The sequence below is a fragment of the Chaetodon trifascialis genome, chromosome 7, assembly GCF_039877785.1.
Source record: "Chaetodon trifascialis isolate fChaTrf1 chromosome 7, fChaTrf1.hap1, whole genome shotgun sequence".
Lineage (NCBI taxonomy): Eukaryota > Metazoa > Chordata > Actinopteri > Chaetodontiformes > Chaetodontidae > Chaetodon > Chaetodon trifascialis.
In genome coordinates, this window is record NC_092062.1 from 25453671 (window position 1) to 25471899 (window position 18229).

At 45.5% G+C, this 18229-nt stretch overlaps 4 protein-coding genes across 4 annotated transcripts in view; all 4 read left to right on the forward strand.

The window, feature by feature from the left end:
- The first annotated feature begins 229 nt into the window (after positions 1-229).
- rnf183 (ring finger protein 183) lies at positions 230-2659 on the forward strand. Its single transcript, XM_070966834.1, has 2 exons — positions 230-341; positions 1066-2659. The coding sequence occupies exon 2, from the start codon at positions 1129-1131 to the stop codon at positions 2092-2094; it is 966 nt and encodes a 321-aa protein (XP_070822935.1). The 5' UTR covers positions 230-341; positions 1066-1128; the 3' UTR covers positions 2095-2659.
- Positions 2660-6003: 3344 nt separating this feature from the next.
- Positions 6004-9121, forward strand: mgat1a (alpha-1,3-mannosyl-glycoprotein 2-beta-N-acetylglucosaminyltransferase a). Its single transcript, XM_070965533.1, has 3 exons — positions 6004-6242; positions 6586-7513; positions 7783-9121. The coding sequence occupies exons 2-3, from the start codon at positions 6881-6883 to the stop codon at positions 8479-8481; spliced, it is 1332 nt and encodes a 443-aa protein (XP_070821634.1). The 5' UTR covers positions 6004-6242; positions 6586-6880; the 3' UTR covers positions 8482-9121.
- A 523-nt stretch (positions 9122-9644) lies between these two features.
- Positions 9645-15565, forward strand: sh3bp5la (SH3-binding domain protein 5-like, a). The gene is made up of 6 exons (XM_070966400.1): positions 9645-10475; positions 10970-11032; positions 11443-11571; positions 12757-12921; positions 13463-13636; positions 13900-15565. Exons 1-6 carry the CDS (start codon positions 10242-10244, stop codon positions 14443-14445), a joined length of 1311 nt encoding a protein of 436 aa, XP_070822501.1. The 5' UTR covers positions 9645-10241; the 3' UTR covers positions 14446-15565.
- Positions 15566-16750: 1185 nt separating this feature from the next.
- The window catches only part of gabbr1a (gamma-aminobutyric acid (GABA) B receptor, 1a), a 65557-nt gene continuing 64078 nt past the window's right edge, over positions 16751-18229 (forward strand). Inside the window, exon 1 of the mRNA XM_070966402.1 lies at positions 16751-17123. The gene's annotated coding sequence lies outside the window, so the exon portion shown is untranslated. The remainder of the gene's footprint in view (positions 17124-18229) is intronic.

The following is an 18229-nucleotide window of genomic DNA, read 5'->3' on the forward strand; positions in this document are numbered from 1 at the left end:
CTCAGCGAGTGGACGTACGCGAGAGTTATCTAAGTAAATGACCTAATTATCTGCATATTCCAAACAGTGAGAAGCGCTGGCTCACCACAGCTGGTCCAACTGGTCTGACCAGAAGAGAAACAGGGAAGGCGGGAGGCGTCGAGGAGGAGGAGGAGGAGGAGGAGGGTTCAGAGGAGGCAGTGCTGCGTTGCAATTAGAAAACAAGGTATGAGAGGAAAGAAACTAACAGAGGAGAACAGGGACCACAGACACGCCAAAGGACTTCTACAGTTAATTGCTGCTGCTTTTCTTGTTATGAAGTTTGATGACGACGTGATCCTGACAGTCATCCACCTCAGCAGGTCAGTGTGTGTATGTGTGTGTGTATGTGTGTGAGTGTGTGTGCACAAACTGTCCAATGATTTATCCGCTTATTATTTGTCATTAGGACGTTTTTCTCTGCTGCTCTTAGCTGGCAAACTCACAACTTCTCTTGTTTTAAAGCTCCCAAATCCTGAAGTAACACAAACTTGTCAACGTGCTCTTTGTCCAACTTGAAGGAAATCAGCTGCTGGGCTGTGAATCGTGTGCCTCTTACAGGTTAAAAACTTTGAGTTAATGACTGACTTTGTAAGACGGATGCGTACGATGGAATGTTTGCTATGACGTCTCAAAACAATGAAGCCCTGTCACGCACCCGTATGGTTTAGTTTTACTTAACAAGTTTCAACCCACTGAGACGGCAGGCTCATGCAATAAAAATCCCCATTAACTCAAACCTATGTGAAGCCCTTCTGCAGCTCTCGCTACAGACATGTTTGCTGAAGATTCCTGTGCAGCAAAGCCTACTAAACAAATACAGCAACTCGAAGGCTAAAGCAGCACATGCATGTTGAATTAATGAAAAAAAAATCAACAGATAGCATTTTAATACAATAGATATATTAGATAACAATAGATTAGGCAGTATTGCTTCATCATCATGAAACAGTGGTGGTGACTGTGCAGGTTAATACCTACAGTCTGTTTCCTGTTCTGATAACTTCTGGGAGCCAATAAACTAATCCCTGCGCTCATGTTCGGCAGTTCCTGTTGGAAAACTGAATCAGACTCCAGCCGACACTCTACCTCCAACATCATCCGTCCAACATGAGCAATGACCGGGAAAGACACAGGCCAGAGGGGAGCTGGGGCCAGAGCCAAGGAACCAGACAGGCCCCCAATGTCAAACCCAAGCTCAGCCAGAGGGAAAGGAACAGCAATGAGGACCAGTTGAAGAAGGAGAAGCCAGTGAAAGTGAGGAGATCCAGGAGTAGCGACTCGGAGAGGGTGGAAAGAGGCAGGAGGAGAGAGCGAGACAGGCACCACGGAGAGAGGAGGCAGCGGGGCAGGAGTGAGGAGGCCCGGAGGCGAGACAGGAAAGAGGGAGAGGGCGACTGGAGGAAGGTGAAGCCCCCTGAAGATGATGTGGAGGACACTGAGTGCGCTGTGTGTTTCTGCACATACGACAACGTCTTCAAGACTCCAAAGCTGCTGGTGTGCGGGCACACTTTCTGCCTGGAGTGCCTCGCTCGCATCAACGTGACCTCTCCCGAGGTCAAGACCCTGTCCTGCCCCGTATGCCGTGAGCTGACCGAGCTCCCCCACGGCCAGGACCTGCCCCGCCTGGGCAACAATGAGGACATCATAGGCAAGCTCCCGCCAGACATGCAGAGGGCACTGTCCATCCGCTTCAAGCGCAGTAAGGGCAAACTGCTCCTGAAGAACCCTCCTCCCAACAGCCCGACCAAGACTAACATCCTCACCCTGCCTAAAAAGAGTCAGGAAGGCCAGGTGACAGCAGGCGGTGACACCCACTTGAGCGCCATGGAGCAGGGAATAGTCCCAACCACAGTGGTGGACGTAGGCAGGCCTCCAAACAGGGTCAGAGGTCGCCTGCGCAGGTTGTTCCGCTCGGACCAGTGCTACTACGCCGTGGTGGGGTCCATCATCACCATCACAGTGGCTCTCATGCTGGTGGGGATTTTGGCCTTCGTGATCATACCGAATGTGGTCGTGCACCACAGACCCGTTCATCCAGGGAACCAAACGTCGCACAGCCCCCCGGGAAATTAAGGCACATCCACTCAAGGCACGGGTCCCTGATGGGGCCAGGGGTCTGTGAGACTAAGGGGAATAGACAGGGAATATGACAGTAAACTTACTCTCAGTGATCCTTTTCCTCCTCTTTCCTCTTGGTGAGTAATAGTGAAGAGGAAACTAAGCACTGGGACACATTCGCTCTGCTTCATGAGCACTGAAGTGAAGAAATGAAGGAAAACAAGGACAGCAACATATTTTCAAACAAAGGACACAGGCTCAAAGTTGCACATTGAGGAAACAGGGCCAACCTGCATTTTTTCAGTCTTTTTTTTTTACCTTTGTGTTCTTTTCTGAACATGTTTGTGATTACTGTGAAAAGCCAGAAACACTGTATGTGTGAAGAAAATGTCCATAATGATTAATAAGCTGTAAATTTTGAAATGCACTAAATTCTGTGATGAAGAGACGAGTATCTGTTGATTTCATCAGGCTGATTTCCACAACCAGTTCAGGGTTTCTAGTTCTTACAAATTTTGTTTATAGACAAGCTTGCTGTACATAGTCGTGGATGATGTATGTATATTTGTAAATATTTTCTGCCACTCATAAGACTCGTATCTCCAAATAAAGCATTGCTAAGACATTGAAAATGTGTTTCTCACTACGTCCAGAGCACATGATGACAACACTCTCTAAAATAATCTGGATTTTTATATAATTTTGAAATTAAGCAGTGATCATCTTGCTTTTGACAGCTCTGCTTGTTTACTCCACAGTGGTGACTTCCTGTACATTTTCCGGACGCGTGTCATCCACTGAGTGAAAACAGATTTGTTGTGTCCTGCCTGTCAGAAACCTGCATGCTTCTTTAGACACCTGATACCCTCTAGTGGTGTAAACATACCAGGTAACAGGGGTGAATGCTGAAGCTGTGCCTCTCAGCTCCTCAGGTTGGCAAACCTGTTTGGCACAATGACTGTTTCTTTCTTTTTCTTTTTCTGGCTACAGTTCAGCTGCAGGTTTGATGCTGAGGTGAGATATGTGATGGCTTGTATTATACAATGCCATCTACTTTTTTGGTGCGGTTTGGATGAAACATGTATGTCATGAAAGTCCCTCGCAATAATGACGTGTGGAGACGTTCTGCGCTTATGTTGCAATAACTTGAAACTTTGCTATGTAAAACAGACAAATATAGACTTTAACACGTATCACATCCTCCCCCTAAAGACAGTGAGGAAAAGTCGGCCATATTTACTTAAGTATTTCCACTTCATGCGACTTTGAAAGGGTCATTTCTGTGTAATAAGTATTTGTACCTTTGGTACTTACGCACAATTTTATGATATTTTTGTACCGAATTGCTGGACTTTAACTTTTCGACCACTGCCTGAGGACACACCCACCCGACCCCCCTCCTGGGCAATCCGGGCAACTATGGTCGCATGGACCGGAGCAGAAAAGACCCCCCTCCTCTGAATCCACTTCTTACGCAAATTAACCTTTACATGTTATGTGACCGCTTAGAGGTTGCGCATTAGAAACCTCAAAGAAAAACCAGAAACGGTCTGTTGAGGGTATTATCGACCACCATGGCCTCCACTCCCTCCGCGTCTGCCTTGTCTGCTGTTCTCCGGTGTCGGGGGAATATCTGGACCAGAAATCCGCCGACCAAGCGGCCTGTCAGCTCGGTTTACAGCCGCGGAGCAGCCGGCGGCGTGTTGCGCGACTCGTCAGCTGAGCGCACCCGGTCAAAGGTGCCAGCGTGGGACGCTTTTCTCCAAGGAGAGCGTGTTGTGGTGGGAAGAAGACTGACTGTGGCGTGCAAGTCGCCCCGGGTGGAAGGTGAAGTGCTGAGAGAAAAGGACTCCTGGGAAATTGCTAAATCATGTCATCCAAAACTTTCGCAGTCTTCAGGGGTCGCGCACTTATCAGGTGTCCAAAACGCACTGGTGCGTCAACTGGCACGCAGACTGTCATCTAACCTGCGTGGAATAGATAAATGCTCACAAATTATTTACATAATTAAATACAAAACCTATGCCACACACATCTGTAAAGTGGTATTTGTTCAGGAAATCGGTGGATTCCCTGCTGTCGCTTTGAAAGTGTCCATAACGCCTCCGCGTTGGATGGAAAACGCAGGCCAGATGTCGTCTTTCGTGTTCACCGGCTGGTCAACAGTGAAGAGCACCTGTGTGTCTTTGACTGCTCTGCTGTCAGAACTTATGTTTGTGAGGCGGGGGGTGCTGTGTAGGTCCAGCAGCGGCCCCGACGATGTGCCACAGCATCTACTGAACCAACAGGATGAGGAAAACATCCGACACGACGCCCTGCAGGTGAGCGACCTCAGACAATCAGGGCACATCCCATCATTGTGTTACTGTGTTACATGAAATCATTTTGAACGTCCTCTTTCAGGCAGACGGACAAATCCACAGTCCTACTGACCTCATCTCCGCAGAGGACACCTCCGGCTCTGCTCAAAGTGTCACAGAGGACAGACCTGACTGACCGAGAGTCCAAGGCCTCAGCATCAAAAATACACAGTGTGATCCAACCTTATTTATTGACTTTTACTTTGCTTTCACAAAAACAACCCACGTATGGACTTCGACCCAGTGATATAAGAAAACAACTTATAGAGCACTTTATTGCTGTAGTACTTAAAGAAAAGTTGGCAATGCAATACTGTCACAATAAACACCTGTGAAACATTAAACAAATGTCTTACTCGTCGTCCTATAGGCGTATGTTACTTTAAAAATTCTAGTCCTCCTGGGGGATAATCAAAATAATGGCGGGACATGTATTTTAACCTGAAACCCTGTAGATTTACGTTTTGAACAAAAGTTTATTTTGCAAATGGAAGAAATATTCAATTGGTAATTAAATGTAGTGAAAATGAATGAATGAATAAATAAATAAATAAATAAATAGCCGTATCTCCCTTTAAATTGTGGAGCAGAAGAAAGAAAAAAAAAACAGTCGCATGAAATGGAAATGAGAAACAGTTTAAGAACAAAAGTGCCTCAAATTAGAGTTTAAAGGAGAAGTTTGACATTTTCGCGCTGTTTTGCCGACACTAACCAGCCGATTAGCCTGGCTCTGCCTCATAAAGACTGGAAACAGCCAGTTCAGGCAGGTGCCTGCCTGTATCTCCAAAGCTCCCTAATTAACATGTTTTATCTTGTTTGTTTAATGTGAATAAAAAAATCTACGGTTAAAAAACACAAATGGCCATTTAAAGGGGATTAGTGCCCAACTGGCTGGAACCAGTAACTTCCTGAAGCCTGGCTGGTTGCCAGGCAACCGGTACCACCCAAGGTTGGCACGTAAACCTCCGTAAAATGAGGCGAATTGTCGTGTTTATACCTTATTTTTTTGCAGTTATTAAAGAAACGAGGTATTGCATGGTAATAAGTGAAAGGTACTTGTAGGCATGATGTGTTACGTTTGGACAGAGCCAGGCTCGGTGCATAGTGTCCCTCTTTTCCCTTTCCCTACGGTACGGTTAGCGTTAATGTACTTCATTGCAGTCGACCATTGCTGCTGAAACACCCTGTAGATATGTAAAAGGAATGCAAAACAGTGTAAATGAATTTCTCTCTCGTCTCATCAGTCACTGCTATGTGCTGCTTGTTTGACATCAGGTAGGCAGGAAATGAGGATTCCTCCACTGAACATTTACGTTTCATACCTTGAGACCGATGGGAATTGCACGCATTTCTCTGCAGGAAAGACATTAATGCACATCTGAAACCCGTTTTTCCCTTCAGCCTCTCTCACTCCCTCTTCATTTGCTTATTTCTTAAGACACGGAGTGAGAAAGCGGACAATATATCTTAACATGGGCATCTTAATTAGCTCCGCAGAGGGCAGCCCAGACGTCAAAGTGTTGTGTAATTTCTCGAGGTGACGGTTAAGGCGGGACTTCCCGTTACTGACCGATACCCAGGAAGTCGTCGTGTTACTTTTTCTCCTCCTCTTCTTCCATTCTTGCGAGAAACAAGAGAAACTAAGCCGCGTTAAGTTGGCCTTGATAGCCGGAAAACAAGCAAGAGAACGGCTTTCCAACGGCTCCGCAAGGCCTCTCGGCTCCCGTCGTTTAACTTTGCCGGCTGTCATCGAAGAAACGCGGAGAAATGGCCACAAGAGGAAGAAGTGGTCTCACAGTCAGGGTAAGGGCTAATTTCAACACGCTCCTCCTCGAGCGACTGTATTTACAGATATTCTGTGTGCCGAGCAGCGCTGACGACAGCGAGGTCCAGAGTTAGTGTTTATGGTTGTTTTTCAGTCTTCTTTGATACGCCGCGCGGCAGCCACAGGTGATAAGATCGATCAGAGACCGTTAGGGTGAATCATCACTCCATGAAGCGCCTTCCCATGGAAATTTACATAAACTCGCCTAACTTCCTAGTCTCGTGTCGTTTTAAAGAATCTTGTTGCTCACGTGTTATTTCCTCTTTGACTTTCATTGCAGCCTTTCTTTTCTTAAAGTACCTTATTTTCTTATATTTTCAGATGGAAGAGGATATTGAAAGTTGAGGATCTGTCAGAATCAGAACTTTCCTCAAAGATGTGTGCTGCCCCTCAACATATTTCGTCCACCTTTGCCTTTATTGACACTGTATTGTGTAACTTAGACTACTGCACAGTGTGTCAGCAAGGTGAAACTCCCAATCTCTGATCATAGGCTTGTGATGGTACACAAGCTGTCCTTCCCTTATCCCCTTCCTGCTGTCTGTAACAAGGATACGTCTTTCTATTCAGACCCTGTCCTCTTGAAACCACCTCCCACCCTTTGAGTTTCTGTGCCATGCTCCACAAGAGAGGCTCTCTTATTCTTTGCGGTACGTTCCTGTTCATCACCTGGAATGCCATATTGGTGCTTCTGCTGTGGGGACGACCCCCACCTGGCGAGCCAGGCGAGCCTGGCCGAGGTGACAGAGGACCGGGTGAAGGGCCTACCAATGATGTGGTGGGAGACGTGCTCCGAATGGCAGACACGTTCGAAGCAGAGCTTGAAATGCAGAAGGAAATCCTGCTGCAGATCCAGAATCATCAGTCACTGTGGGAGCCATCAAACAGAGACAGACCAAAGGTTGCCGTCCCCCGTCAGCCTGTCATTCCTATCCTGGTAATCGCCTGTAACAGGGTCACAGTGAGGCGCTGCTTGGACAAACTGCTGCAGCACCGCCCTTCAGCAGAGCTTTATCCAATCATTGTAAGTCAGGACTGCGGACATGCCGAGACGGCTGAGGTGATTCGTTCTTACGGAGATCAAGTGACTCATCTGAAACAGCCGGACTTGTCAAATATCGCTGTGCAACCACAGCACAAGAAGTTTCAGGGTTACTACAAAATCTCCAGGCATTACCGCTGGGCTCTCAACCAAGTGTTCAAGACCCTCTCTCATTCCTCTGTTGTGATTGTAGAGGATGACCTGGAGGTAATCATGTTATCAATTAGTAGCATTCAGTTTCTCCAGTTAATGCTTTTTTAATTATAACATACAATTTAAAAGCCCATGGATAAATGTAAATGTTCATTATATATATATATATATATATATATATATATATATATATCAGTGAAAAAAAACAATGCTTAAGTTCCATATTTCACACCTGTTAAGTCACCATGTCCTTAAACCAGTTGAATTCACTTGTTGACAGGGGGTTTATTAACTGGAATTTAATTATTTATCTTCTACTCTAGGTGGCGCCAGACTTCTTTGAGTACTTCCGAGCCTTGCTGCCACTCCTGAAATCTGACCCCAGCCTGTGGTGTGTGTCAGCCTGGAACGACAATGGCCGGGATGGCTATGTTGATCCAGGCAAGGCTAACCTACTCTACCGGACTGACTTCTTTCCCGGTCTGGGGTGGATGCTCCTCAAGGAGGTGTGGGAGGAGCTGGAGCCCAAGTGGCCCGCTTCATTCTGGGACGACTGGATGCGCCAGCCGGAGCAGCGCCGCAACCGTGCCTGCATACGCCCCGAGATCTCACGAACTTTGACCTTTGGCCGACAAGGTGTGAGTCTGGGCCAGTTTTATGACAAGTACCTGCGTTACATTAAACTGAATGCTGAATTTGTGCCTTTCACCAAGTTAGACCTGAGTTACTTGAAGGAGGAGAAGTACAGAAATGCTTTTGAGAAGGAAGTTTACAGTGCTCCCATGGTCACATATGAAGATGTTAAGCAGGGGCAGCTGAAAGGTCCTGGGCCTTTCCGCCTTCAGTACTCAACTAAGGACAGTTTCAAAGTGCTGGCCAAAAACCTGGGAATCATGGATGACTTCAAGTCTGGAGTCCCTAGGACAGGATACAGAGGGGTTGTCAGTTTCATCTCAAGAGGACACAGAATCTTCTTAGCCCCTCCTCCAGGGTGGACCCAGTATGATACCACCTGGAGCTGATGATCCAGAAGAAAGCCTGTGTGACGCCTTTTTGTAAATGTGTGTTGGAGAAAGCATTCCAAACCAAAGACTGATGTTCTCAAAGTTTCTCTTTGATTGAATGATAAGTACTCTAGTTTATTGTCTTTCATAACACAGAATGGATTGTCCCTCTTTCTGGTGTAGAGGTTGTTGCCAATGCCACTCAGGGCTTTTTCACTATTCCAAAATATTTCTTAAAATGTAGGAGCCTACAGCCTAAACAGTTTGTTAGACAGAACTGCTGTTATTCACCAGAGATCTATTTTTATATTATGCTAATTGTGCACATGACATTCATTAACGCATCCAATGCAATTACTGAGTTTGCCGCTTTTGTTTTAAATTATTTGCCATTTCTGGAGGCCCATATGAACTGTTTATGTCTGACTATACAAATATAAAATCTTAATCTGTGGTATGGTTGCTTATGGTGGTGGTGACTGGTCATACTGCAGTATAATCTGTCATTTGATTCTCAGTGTTTGTCCCTTCCTGCTTACATTTTTAATGTCAGATAATTTTGCTCAATGATTCTCCAATGTCGTACTCCTTAGAGGTTTGTTACCTTAAAGACTTCAACATTTGTGTGTTTGTATTTTTGGGAATAAAAAAACAATACACAATTTTGCTTTTTAATGAGTTGCTTCATTCAGTTGAAATACCATGCTCTCTGCTCATATTATCTAATGCAGTACAGTTATTATCAGCTGATAATATCCACTTAGGAGGTTATGTTTGAGTTTTAGTAGAGCTTCAATTTTCCACAGACACTGAATCTGTGCTGCTGATTTTTTTTGTTTTATTGTCACATACACAGAATGAACAGATCAAATAGAAATTAATCTAACAATAGAATATAAAATAAAAATGTATAAAGCAAAAATGAAAGCATGGAACAATTAAACAGTACAATCAGGGTGATTTTCAACCAGTATGGCTTTCAATAAAAATGAGTGTGAAACAATGAGACAATGCAGCCAGTGAGAGTTTCAGAAAAATGACACTAACCAGAGCAAAATAAAACATTCAGTACAAGAGGTGGTGATGACATCAGTATGACAGGATGGCAGGTCAATGAATTATAGATTATGAAGTTTATTGTGATCCTCTCAGGCCTCGCCCATTTGCCAAATATTATACTCCTGGACAACAGCGATAAGATAAATTTGCAGTACGCGTGACAGGAATCAGTTTCACTTCTATCTGAAAGCGTTGGTTGTGTCTAGGGTAGCCGCCACGGCCCAAACGTTGCAGCGCGTCCGTTTGCGAAGTAACGCTAATACTCGTCTGTTTACCTCATTTGTAATGATGATGTGAGACCGAAACCGCTAGCTAGCTAGCCTAGCTAAAGTAATGAAGAGCCGGTAAGAGATGGAGGAAGAAACACTCGTTATGGGGGGACAGAGTGGTGGGCCTCCTTTTACTCTTCATCTCAAGATAGTTATTTGTTCTCACCTGTTTGCTCTAAAGCAGCCGTTAAATTCTTACTGGCGGCGTTAGCCTGCTAGTGTGCTACGCTGCAGGCGAGGCTGGCTTCAGTGGGTTCGTGTCTCGGTGAGATTTGATATGGCAGATTTCAGACTCTACAACAGTCGCCACAAGTGGAATTGTTGTATAATTTAGCCCTTTTGAATGACACTGTTGTTAGTAGGAGCGGCCGTTTAGATTAATTAGCCACCGCGTTTGCTGGCGAAGCAACCTTAGCTAACGCTGCTGCTAGCGAAACCGTTTGGCCTGGAATGGAGCCAGGCGACTTGCGAGAGAGCCCCGCCGGGTCCGGGGAGTCAGATGCTGGGGACTGGAGGGAGGTTATTCCCGGAGAGGATGAGGAGGTCAAAGCCGCCGAAACTAATGGAAACGCACTAGATACGGCGCGCAGGGACACCTGCGAGGAGGGCGACAGCGAAAAACAAAAATGCGTGGCAGAGCAGTTACACAGCCCCTACGAGGAGGAACTGGACCCCAGGATCCAGGTATGAGCCAGCGGCTGATGTTTGCTCCGTCAGTGATTGTTTAACCTCCCATCAAGCTGGGTTGACATGTTAATAAGCAAGGCGGTAGAAACTGTTAACGGTACCTGAATGGGTGATTCTTTTGGTTGAGAGGTAAATGTGGCGAAATAAAAACAGCTTGATGATTAATTTTGTGTGCTTTGTGTTAATTTTATGATACTGTAATCTGTGCAAATCTGGTTGTCAGATCAAAAGTGGTAATCTTGTCAGTAGACATAAAATTGTACCACACTGACATACCTGTGAAGTACATTTCGTTCCTCCAGCTGGTGCCTCGCTTGCGTTACTAATGTCTTACATTCAACCAATTACAGCATTATTACGTATGATAATACATGAGGTCGAAACTCGAGCTAATTTCGCCCAGACTGCATGTGTTAGAAGGATTTAAGATGTATTTTTGTAGTTGTTAATAAGGGCCTAAAGCAGTGCATTATTATTATTATTTCCCACAGGAAGAGTTGGAACATCTCAATGAAGCCAGTGCGGAAATCAACAGACTAGAACTGCAGTTGGATGTAAGTAAAAATACAATTCCCACCCAATTACAGGCACTTGTTCAGTCTTCCTATACATGACGGAAAAACATGGAAAACAGACTGAATAAAAATGCTTTGATTTTTCTAATGTAAAGCTCATGAGAAATGTGGAAAAAACACATTTACTGCCACCCTGGGAATTTCTTGAGAGTCTGTCTCTGTTGTTAAATATTTTAGTAGTCTGCCCAGAAATGAGCTAACCGATATGATCATGTTGTTTTCATTATCTCTAAGCATTAAGCCTGGAAAAGTCAGAACTCTTAAAATGGAAAACGTGTCCGTGCTAATAGTTTGACGCTCAGTGAAGTGACTCACTCCCCCTGAATTCTAATCAGTCGCTCCACGGCAGGTGAATCTAATCTTATCATTTTCATGCGTTAACCATCCAGGATGCCAGATCAGGATACCGGAAGATCCTCACAGAGTCTGCCAGGAAGCTAAATGCTCAGAGCTCTCAGCTGGGTGGCTGCATTGAGAAAGCAAGACCCTACTATGAAGCTCGGCGCCTTGCGAAAGAGGTACATTCAAGCCATATGTGTGTCTAAAAATGTTTGAATGTGTCCCACATGTGAAAAATTTAGTGGTTTAAGAAATCTTGAGAAGTCTGTACAGTTTGCTAAGTTGAGATGCAGGAGTTTACTACACTTCAGTGAATGTAGTACCTAAACCTGTCATTGATTACCCTGGTACCTAAACCTGTGTTCCTACCAAGCAGTCCAGTTCAGTTTGTTGCACATTAGGACCGTTATTTTTGCGTTTTTTAGATGGATTGTGTGCCTGCTTCTAAGAGTACTGCCTGTGCTGGAAACGCGAAACAGATTTAGGGTTTAGGCAGAGTTTTGTAGGTGTTTCGAGGGTACTGTACTGAAAGTGTTTGGTGGAAACACGCCTAGTCCTAGCCTCAGTGTAAGCCAGAGACTAGATTTGCTGAGAGTCAGAAAAAACTATTTTACTTGTTTTGTTCTAATTGGCCAGTGTGAATCAACATGGACCAAATACAAACGTACATCAATGTGAATGTTTCATTTCCTCGGTTTGGACCTGCAAACTCAACCTCCCCCTTTGGTCCTGTTCAGCACTGCAGGAAAATGCATCTTGGCGTGAGCTGATCACAAGTGAAACGCTCTCAAATGCAGGAGTGGCTCCCAAAATACACCGTATAATAAAATTTGGGATCTGATTGCTCAGACAGCATTTGGAGGTGGCCAGGGACACATTTGTTCACATAATACTGCAAGTGCATTCCAGTCTGCACTGAAGGACCACTGAAGGACACCTGAGCAGGGAAGAGAACTCATTCAATATGCATGTGAGATTCATTCTAATGCCCGATGTGAAGCGTGATCCATCTTAACTGGATGTGGCCCTGCACACAATCTGGACACGAGACACTTGCCTTGTTCCTGCAGGAGCACTAGCTGTGTGAGATTTGCCCTTTGGGAAATCTTTAAGAGTTAAATATACAAATTTAAATCGAGATGTTTGAAGAAAAATGATTGTTCTCCTTTACTTAACTTGCCTGTTTGTACATTCATTGGCCTGATGGACTTAATGTCATTAAACAAGCATTTTAAGTAAAAAACTATGATTTGTAAATACAGCTTGACAGACATCTCATTGAATTGGACCTAACAGAATGGAGGGTTGTGTCCTTTTCATCTTCCACTTCTGTAGGCTGTAAAAGTTTTGTCTGCTCTCTGTAGGCACAACAGGAGACCCAGAAGGCAGCACTGAGCTACGAGAGGGCGGTCTCCATGCACACAGCTGCCAGGGAGATGGTCTATGTGGCAGAGCAGGGCCTGATGGCTGATGGGAAGAACACCCTGGATCCCACCTGGCAGGAGATGCTCAACCACGCGACCTCCAAGGTAACGAGGAGGAGGAGGGACACACGCGCTAAAACAATGGTGTTAAATGATATGATGGCGTCTGAAATGGGATGGCATGTTTGAACAATGAACAAAAAATGAGAGGGGCTCTAAAAATGTGGTGGGTGACAAGAATAAAAGACACTGTCAGACTCACAATGGACAGTTTGAAAGGGATTAAAATCAGTGCAACAGAACCAGAGAAATCCTTTTTTTTAATTCCACACACTCCTATTCCTTGTTAAAACCTGCTGCCCACATTACCCACTGCCGACAGTTCAGTCAGACAATCAGGTGTGTTATCCCGCCCTTTGCACATGCAGCAGTGCCCCCCAAGACCTGTAAACAGACTTTCTGATGTGTGGAATTGATGGAGTACGTGGAACTGTTTCACTGTTGTTTGGTTTTGTGACAAGCTTCAGTGCAGTGGTAATTCAGTGAGCAGAGAGCTCCATGCTTTGTTCTCATTCACACGCTGCCCTCTGCTTTGTGTATGTGTGTGCGTACATGCTAACGCCCTGCTCCTGCGTGTCTTTCTCAGGTGAATGAAGCCGAGGAGGAGCGACTCCGCAGCGAGAGGGAGCACATGCGTGTCACGCACGCCTGTCAGGAGGCCGAGGCTCGAGTTCAGATGCTGCAGAAGTCCCTCAAAAGGGTCATCGTGAAATCCAAACCATACTTTGAGCTCAAGGCCCAGTTCAACCACATACTGGAGGTAATGCAGCCACGGAGCAGTGCCTCTGTTTGTGAAAGCTGGAGCACGTACTGGACGAGATGTTCTGAGCGCCTCTTTCCCTCTGTCACTCCCAGTTTCTCATTTGTTTGTGTAGCTGTGTTGTGCATGTGCTGCTGAGTTGGCAAAATTACTGTAATATATTCTGGATCTTATGGATTTACTAGAGGTCACTGGTGGGCTGTGGCATAAAATCAATGTTGAAATTAATGATGAAAGTTGCTGTGCCTTCTGTGTGACCCCAGGAGAACAAGGCCAAAGTGCTGCAGCTGGAACAGCAGGTGGCCAAAGTGAAGACCCGCTATTCCATCGCCCTGCGAAACCTAGAACAAATCAGCGAGCAGATCCACGCTCAGAGGGGGAGGGACCAGGCCGAGGGGGGGTGTCCGACGGTCTGCGGTGGGCGGAGTCCCCCCGTTGGAGCCGAGTCGGACATCAGAGTGAAGAAGGAAGGCGGGGCCTGCAGCGGCGGCGCGATGGGGTCGGATCGAGCGGACGCAGCCATCGACCTGGTGGAGAAATACAAGGAGAAGGAGAATGAAAAGGAGAGGGAGCGGGCGGGGTCGGATTCCCTTTCAGTCTTCAGCCTGCAGACCATCGCTTCCGACCTGGAGAAATATGACTCCATTGAGCACCTCGGGGACCTCAGCGACGTCGGAAGCGTAACTGGGGACGAGGGGGAGAAGGAGAGAGGCGGAGTGATCGATAGAAGAGACAAGCTGACGGAAACATCCGCCAAAGAGCGCCAGCAGCAGTTCTACAAGCAGCACCACCGAAGCTTCAGTTTGTGAGGCTGTCGTAGATGCAGCAGCTACAAACGCCGCTGAAGTAAAATGTGAGCTATCAAAAAAGTATAAATGAGGGTAAACATCCCTAACAAGTAGGTACCAACCAAAGTATCAGACAGTGAATTAACTGCAAATGCGAAACTGCAGCGATGCAGTTGTAGGTGTATGATACTCGGTGTAAATAAGCACACGTATGTTGACTGACATTATTCTAAAGCTGACACTGATTAATAGTTAACACTGCAGCCTAGATAGAACACTCCTGAAATCTAAAGAGCTTTCAGCCCTCCAGGGCAAGTAAACTGTATATTCGCTGCCTGTGAGGAATTCTGGGTAGTATTTGTTCCTTGAGCATGAAGGAACAGCGAAGAAAGATCAAAAGTCCTTTTCCAACAGACATATTTAGAAAGGCATCGTTTCTTATTTTCCCAGGCTAATCGCTGATCTAATTTGGTGAGACTGGTGAAAACAAATCCCTCCACTGTTTCCCCTCCAGTCGTGTCGAGTCTTATCAGCGATTGCTTCAAGGTAGAGGGTGGCAGGGCGTCTCCACACACACACACACACACACACACACACACACACACACACACACACACACACACACACACACACACACACACACACACACACACACACACACACACACCCTCATCAAGTTCGTGCGAAGGGAAAAATGACAAAAACGGTTCTCTGTCAGTGCAGAGTGAAAGCATGTTTGAATTCACATTTCGTATATTTATTTCCAGTAACATGCTGCGAGTAGCGCTTTATTTTTGGCACGAGAGAATGCGTTTTTTGAATATTCCTGAAATGATGAACAGAATGAAGTCTGAAGATGATAAAACACTCCTTAGACTCTTCCCCTCTGACGGCATGCACTCCTCTTGGCTATTTAAACAGACATTTATGACATGTATTCAGGGCTGCGTATGCTGAAACAAACACTGACACTATTGAAGCTAATGCTAATGATGAAGCTCAGCCTTGTTTTTGTTTTTATGTAATTACACTGTAGTCTCTTGATGCAAAAGCCTTTTCCGAAATTTGTGTTATTTAGATATTGTTTACATTTGTATAAGTGGATTTCTTTGGCAGCATTTCCTCTTTCTGTTTGCCTTTTTTTTAAAAATAGTTGCCCTTGCTGTAATTTGACGTGTGCCTTGACACAGAACAAGTAACAAATTTAGCATGAGTAGTACTTTGCTGTAAACTCATCCGTACTTCTGTTTAGAGCCATTTAAAGAACAAATGTGTGCCCTGTTATGATTTGTAAGCAGCTGAATAATCTGAGGCGCCCAGGCGCCGTTTCCGATGAGACTTGAAGAGTTTATGATTTATTTTTGGTTTTGATTTCTGTATTTTCTCTTACCATATTGTACTTTGATCGTCAAAGTGTAAGATGCAAAACCGTGAAGTCAAGAAATGACTTGTAAATGTATGTAATTATTACAAAGCTGGAAAATATTGACATGTACAGTTACATGTGTTGCCGATTTGAATATTTGACAAGTTTGTTGTACAGATGTTCCGGATGCCCACAGGTATGTATTTAAATCATCTGAAACGCCTCACCTTCACATCTGTCTTAACAAATAGCCTTCACCCTTTTAATGGCATTTGTGAATTAGTCAGAATGTCACGCACTGTTTCCAAATTATGCATTGTCATACGTATAACCAATAAACCAGATCATACTTCTTGGGCTTTTGTGATTGCCATATTTATGTTACAGGACTGCAGCGTCCCACATTAAGCCGCAGGATCAGATGTGAATTCCTGTTTTTCAGATACAAGGAGAAGCATGATGAGATACAGGGAGAGGTTATGTCTTCCCCAGCCTTCCTTCAATTATTCAGCACATGTATAAATATGAAGCACGACGCTGATCTGAGAATAGATGCCAGGAGAGGAGCAGAGAATGGCGAGAAAGGCACAAAAGGGGGAGAGGAAGGGCTTCGATTCAATAGATGACCAGTGTTGTAGAAATGACTGACTGCCGCTTCGTTGACTTAACTCCAAAGGGCTTTAGGAAAAGGCTTAACAAAGTAGTCACTGTTAATACCACAGCGCCATATCTGCACCTCCATCCGTGTCTAGTCTTCCTGCCGTGATATAATTATTCACGGGGATAAATCCGCGAGCTTATCATAAACCCAAATCCTCCTCGTAAGATTCATTATGATATTTTGCTTTTGTGGGCCCAGACCTTAGCGCGTTTCATCTTGCCAAGGAGGGAGGGGAGGGGGGAGAAAACACGGATAAATGCGTGAGAGAGGGACTGTTACGCACGGTGCGTCTCCATCATGACGTCGTGAATTAGCTCAAGATCGTAGAGGGGGAGAGAAAAAAAGGAGGGGAGTGTGGTGAATCGGTGTTTCGTCGTTTATGGGGATGCGTTTGTATATAGTACATGTACATTTTTTTCTATGGCTTTTTGTCATTTCGTACCTTTGCCATGCGTAACTGCAATACATAGAGGAAGCCCGAATAAGATGCGTTTTGTTTCTGTAACATTCTGTTTACGAACGGAGCAGATTGCACATTTATAGCCATATTATTATAGCCATAAAACCGTTGCAAAGATACATATTTCTACCAAATAATCCGACACTGGGCTTTCCCTGGCGGGTCCCATCCGGAGGACGCACTGTTATCTTGACTGAGCGCATCAACTAATAGTAAGTACACACGCTACAGCTTTGCTTCAGGGGGCTAGATGCTACTAGTACTGTGGGTCGCAATATTAGACCACATTCATCCAAAAAATGCTCCATTTCCCGTGGAGATAATCTAGACAGATGCCAATTCGTTCTTCATTTTGTATGCAGGGGCCATACATTTTCGATGGGCACAGGCCAGATTTGTTTTGAGTTCCTTCTGGCAATAAACCACCACCATCCTGTCAGCATTTGCCTTTTTTACGCTTTAAAAGGAGACGATAACGGGGTATTTTGCACCCTTTTAAACCGCATGCAGCCGGTTTAGGCAGATGTCATGTTATTCCAGACGCTACTTTGGAGATCCACTCATATGGGGACTATACGGGCTTGTTAATATGGTCGGCCTTCCTCTACAGGCCATCACGGATTCCCTTGTCAACAGCCGACAAGTAACTACCGGCAGCATACGGTTGGTGGCACCCTTACTGTGACCCTCACGTCTCAATAGTTCATGCTCAGCCATGCAGAAAATACAGCATCTGAGTCTGTGTGCATGTACCCCGTGTGGACCAGCTCACAGCTTGGAAAATAGCCACCCCATGCTTGTCAACGTGAAGTGTGAGCTTCGCCGATGAAATGGACCGGATCGTCCGTTTCCACTGCAGCTTCCGGCATTATTCACACACAAGGAAGTGGGCAGTGTCTGTGCAATAGTGACATTAGAGGTGGAAGTGAATGTAGATGGGCTGTAGGTGTTTTGTAACGCGGTGTTTCACAGGGCTGCAGCGGTTTGGGGCAGTGGAGGCGCTGTCCGTGGTGCTGAAGCCTTAATTGCATTTAAAGCTTGAGGCTAGTGGACGCCCCCCCCCCCCCCCCCCCCCCCCCCCCCCGCTGTCTGTTCAGTGGTACTGGAGCCACAGCGCTGATGGAGAGAGCTGGCTTGGTGCTGGTTGGGTTGCCTCATCTGTGTTACACACACTCACACAGTTTGCTTTTATCCGGCTCGGTGTGTGATCGCTGATATTAATGATTCCTGCTGGGCTGTCCTTCTTTCTCCCCCTTTTCTCTCTGCTGCCTCCCCTCCCCTCCTTCCCACACAGGACAAAAGCACACACTGTACGCTG

What these genes read in the sequence shown, in the direction of transcription:
- mgat1a (XM_070965533.1), top strand. Translation starts at nt 6,881, where the DNA reads ATGCTCCACAAGAGAGGCTCTCTTATTCTTTGCGGTACGTTCCTGTTC. An exon ending in TTGTAGAGGATGACCTGGAG is followed by an intron (nt 7,514 to 7,782) that starts GTAATCATGTTA and finishes CTTCTACTCTAG; the next exon opens with GTGGCGCCAGACTTCTTTGA.
- sh3bp5la (XM_070966400.1), top strand. Translation starts at nt 10,242, where the DNA reads ATGGAGCCAGGCGACTTGCGAGAGAGCCCCGCCGGGTCCGGGGAGTCA. An exon ending in TCAACCACGCGACCTCCAAG is followed by an intron (nt 12,922 to 13,462) that starts GTAACGAGGAGG and finishes TGTCTTTCTCAG; the next exon opens with GTGAATGAAGCCGAGGAGGA. An exon ending in AGTTCAACCACATACTGGAG is followed by an intron (nt 13,637 to 13,899) that starts GTAATGCAGCCA and finishes GTGTGACCCCAG; the next exon opens with GAGAACAAGGCCAAAGTGCT.
- rnf183 (XM_070966834.1), top strand. Translation starts at nt 1,129, where the DNA reads ATGAGCAATGACCGGGAAAGACACAGGCCAGAGGGGAGCTGGGGCCAG.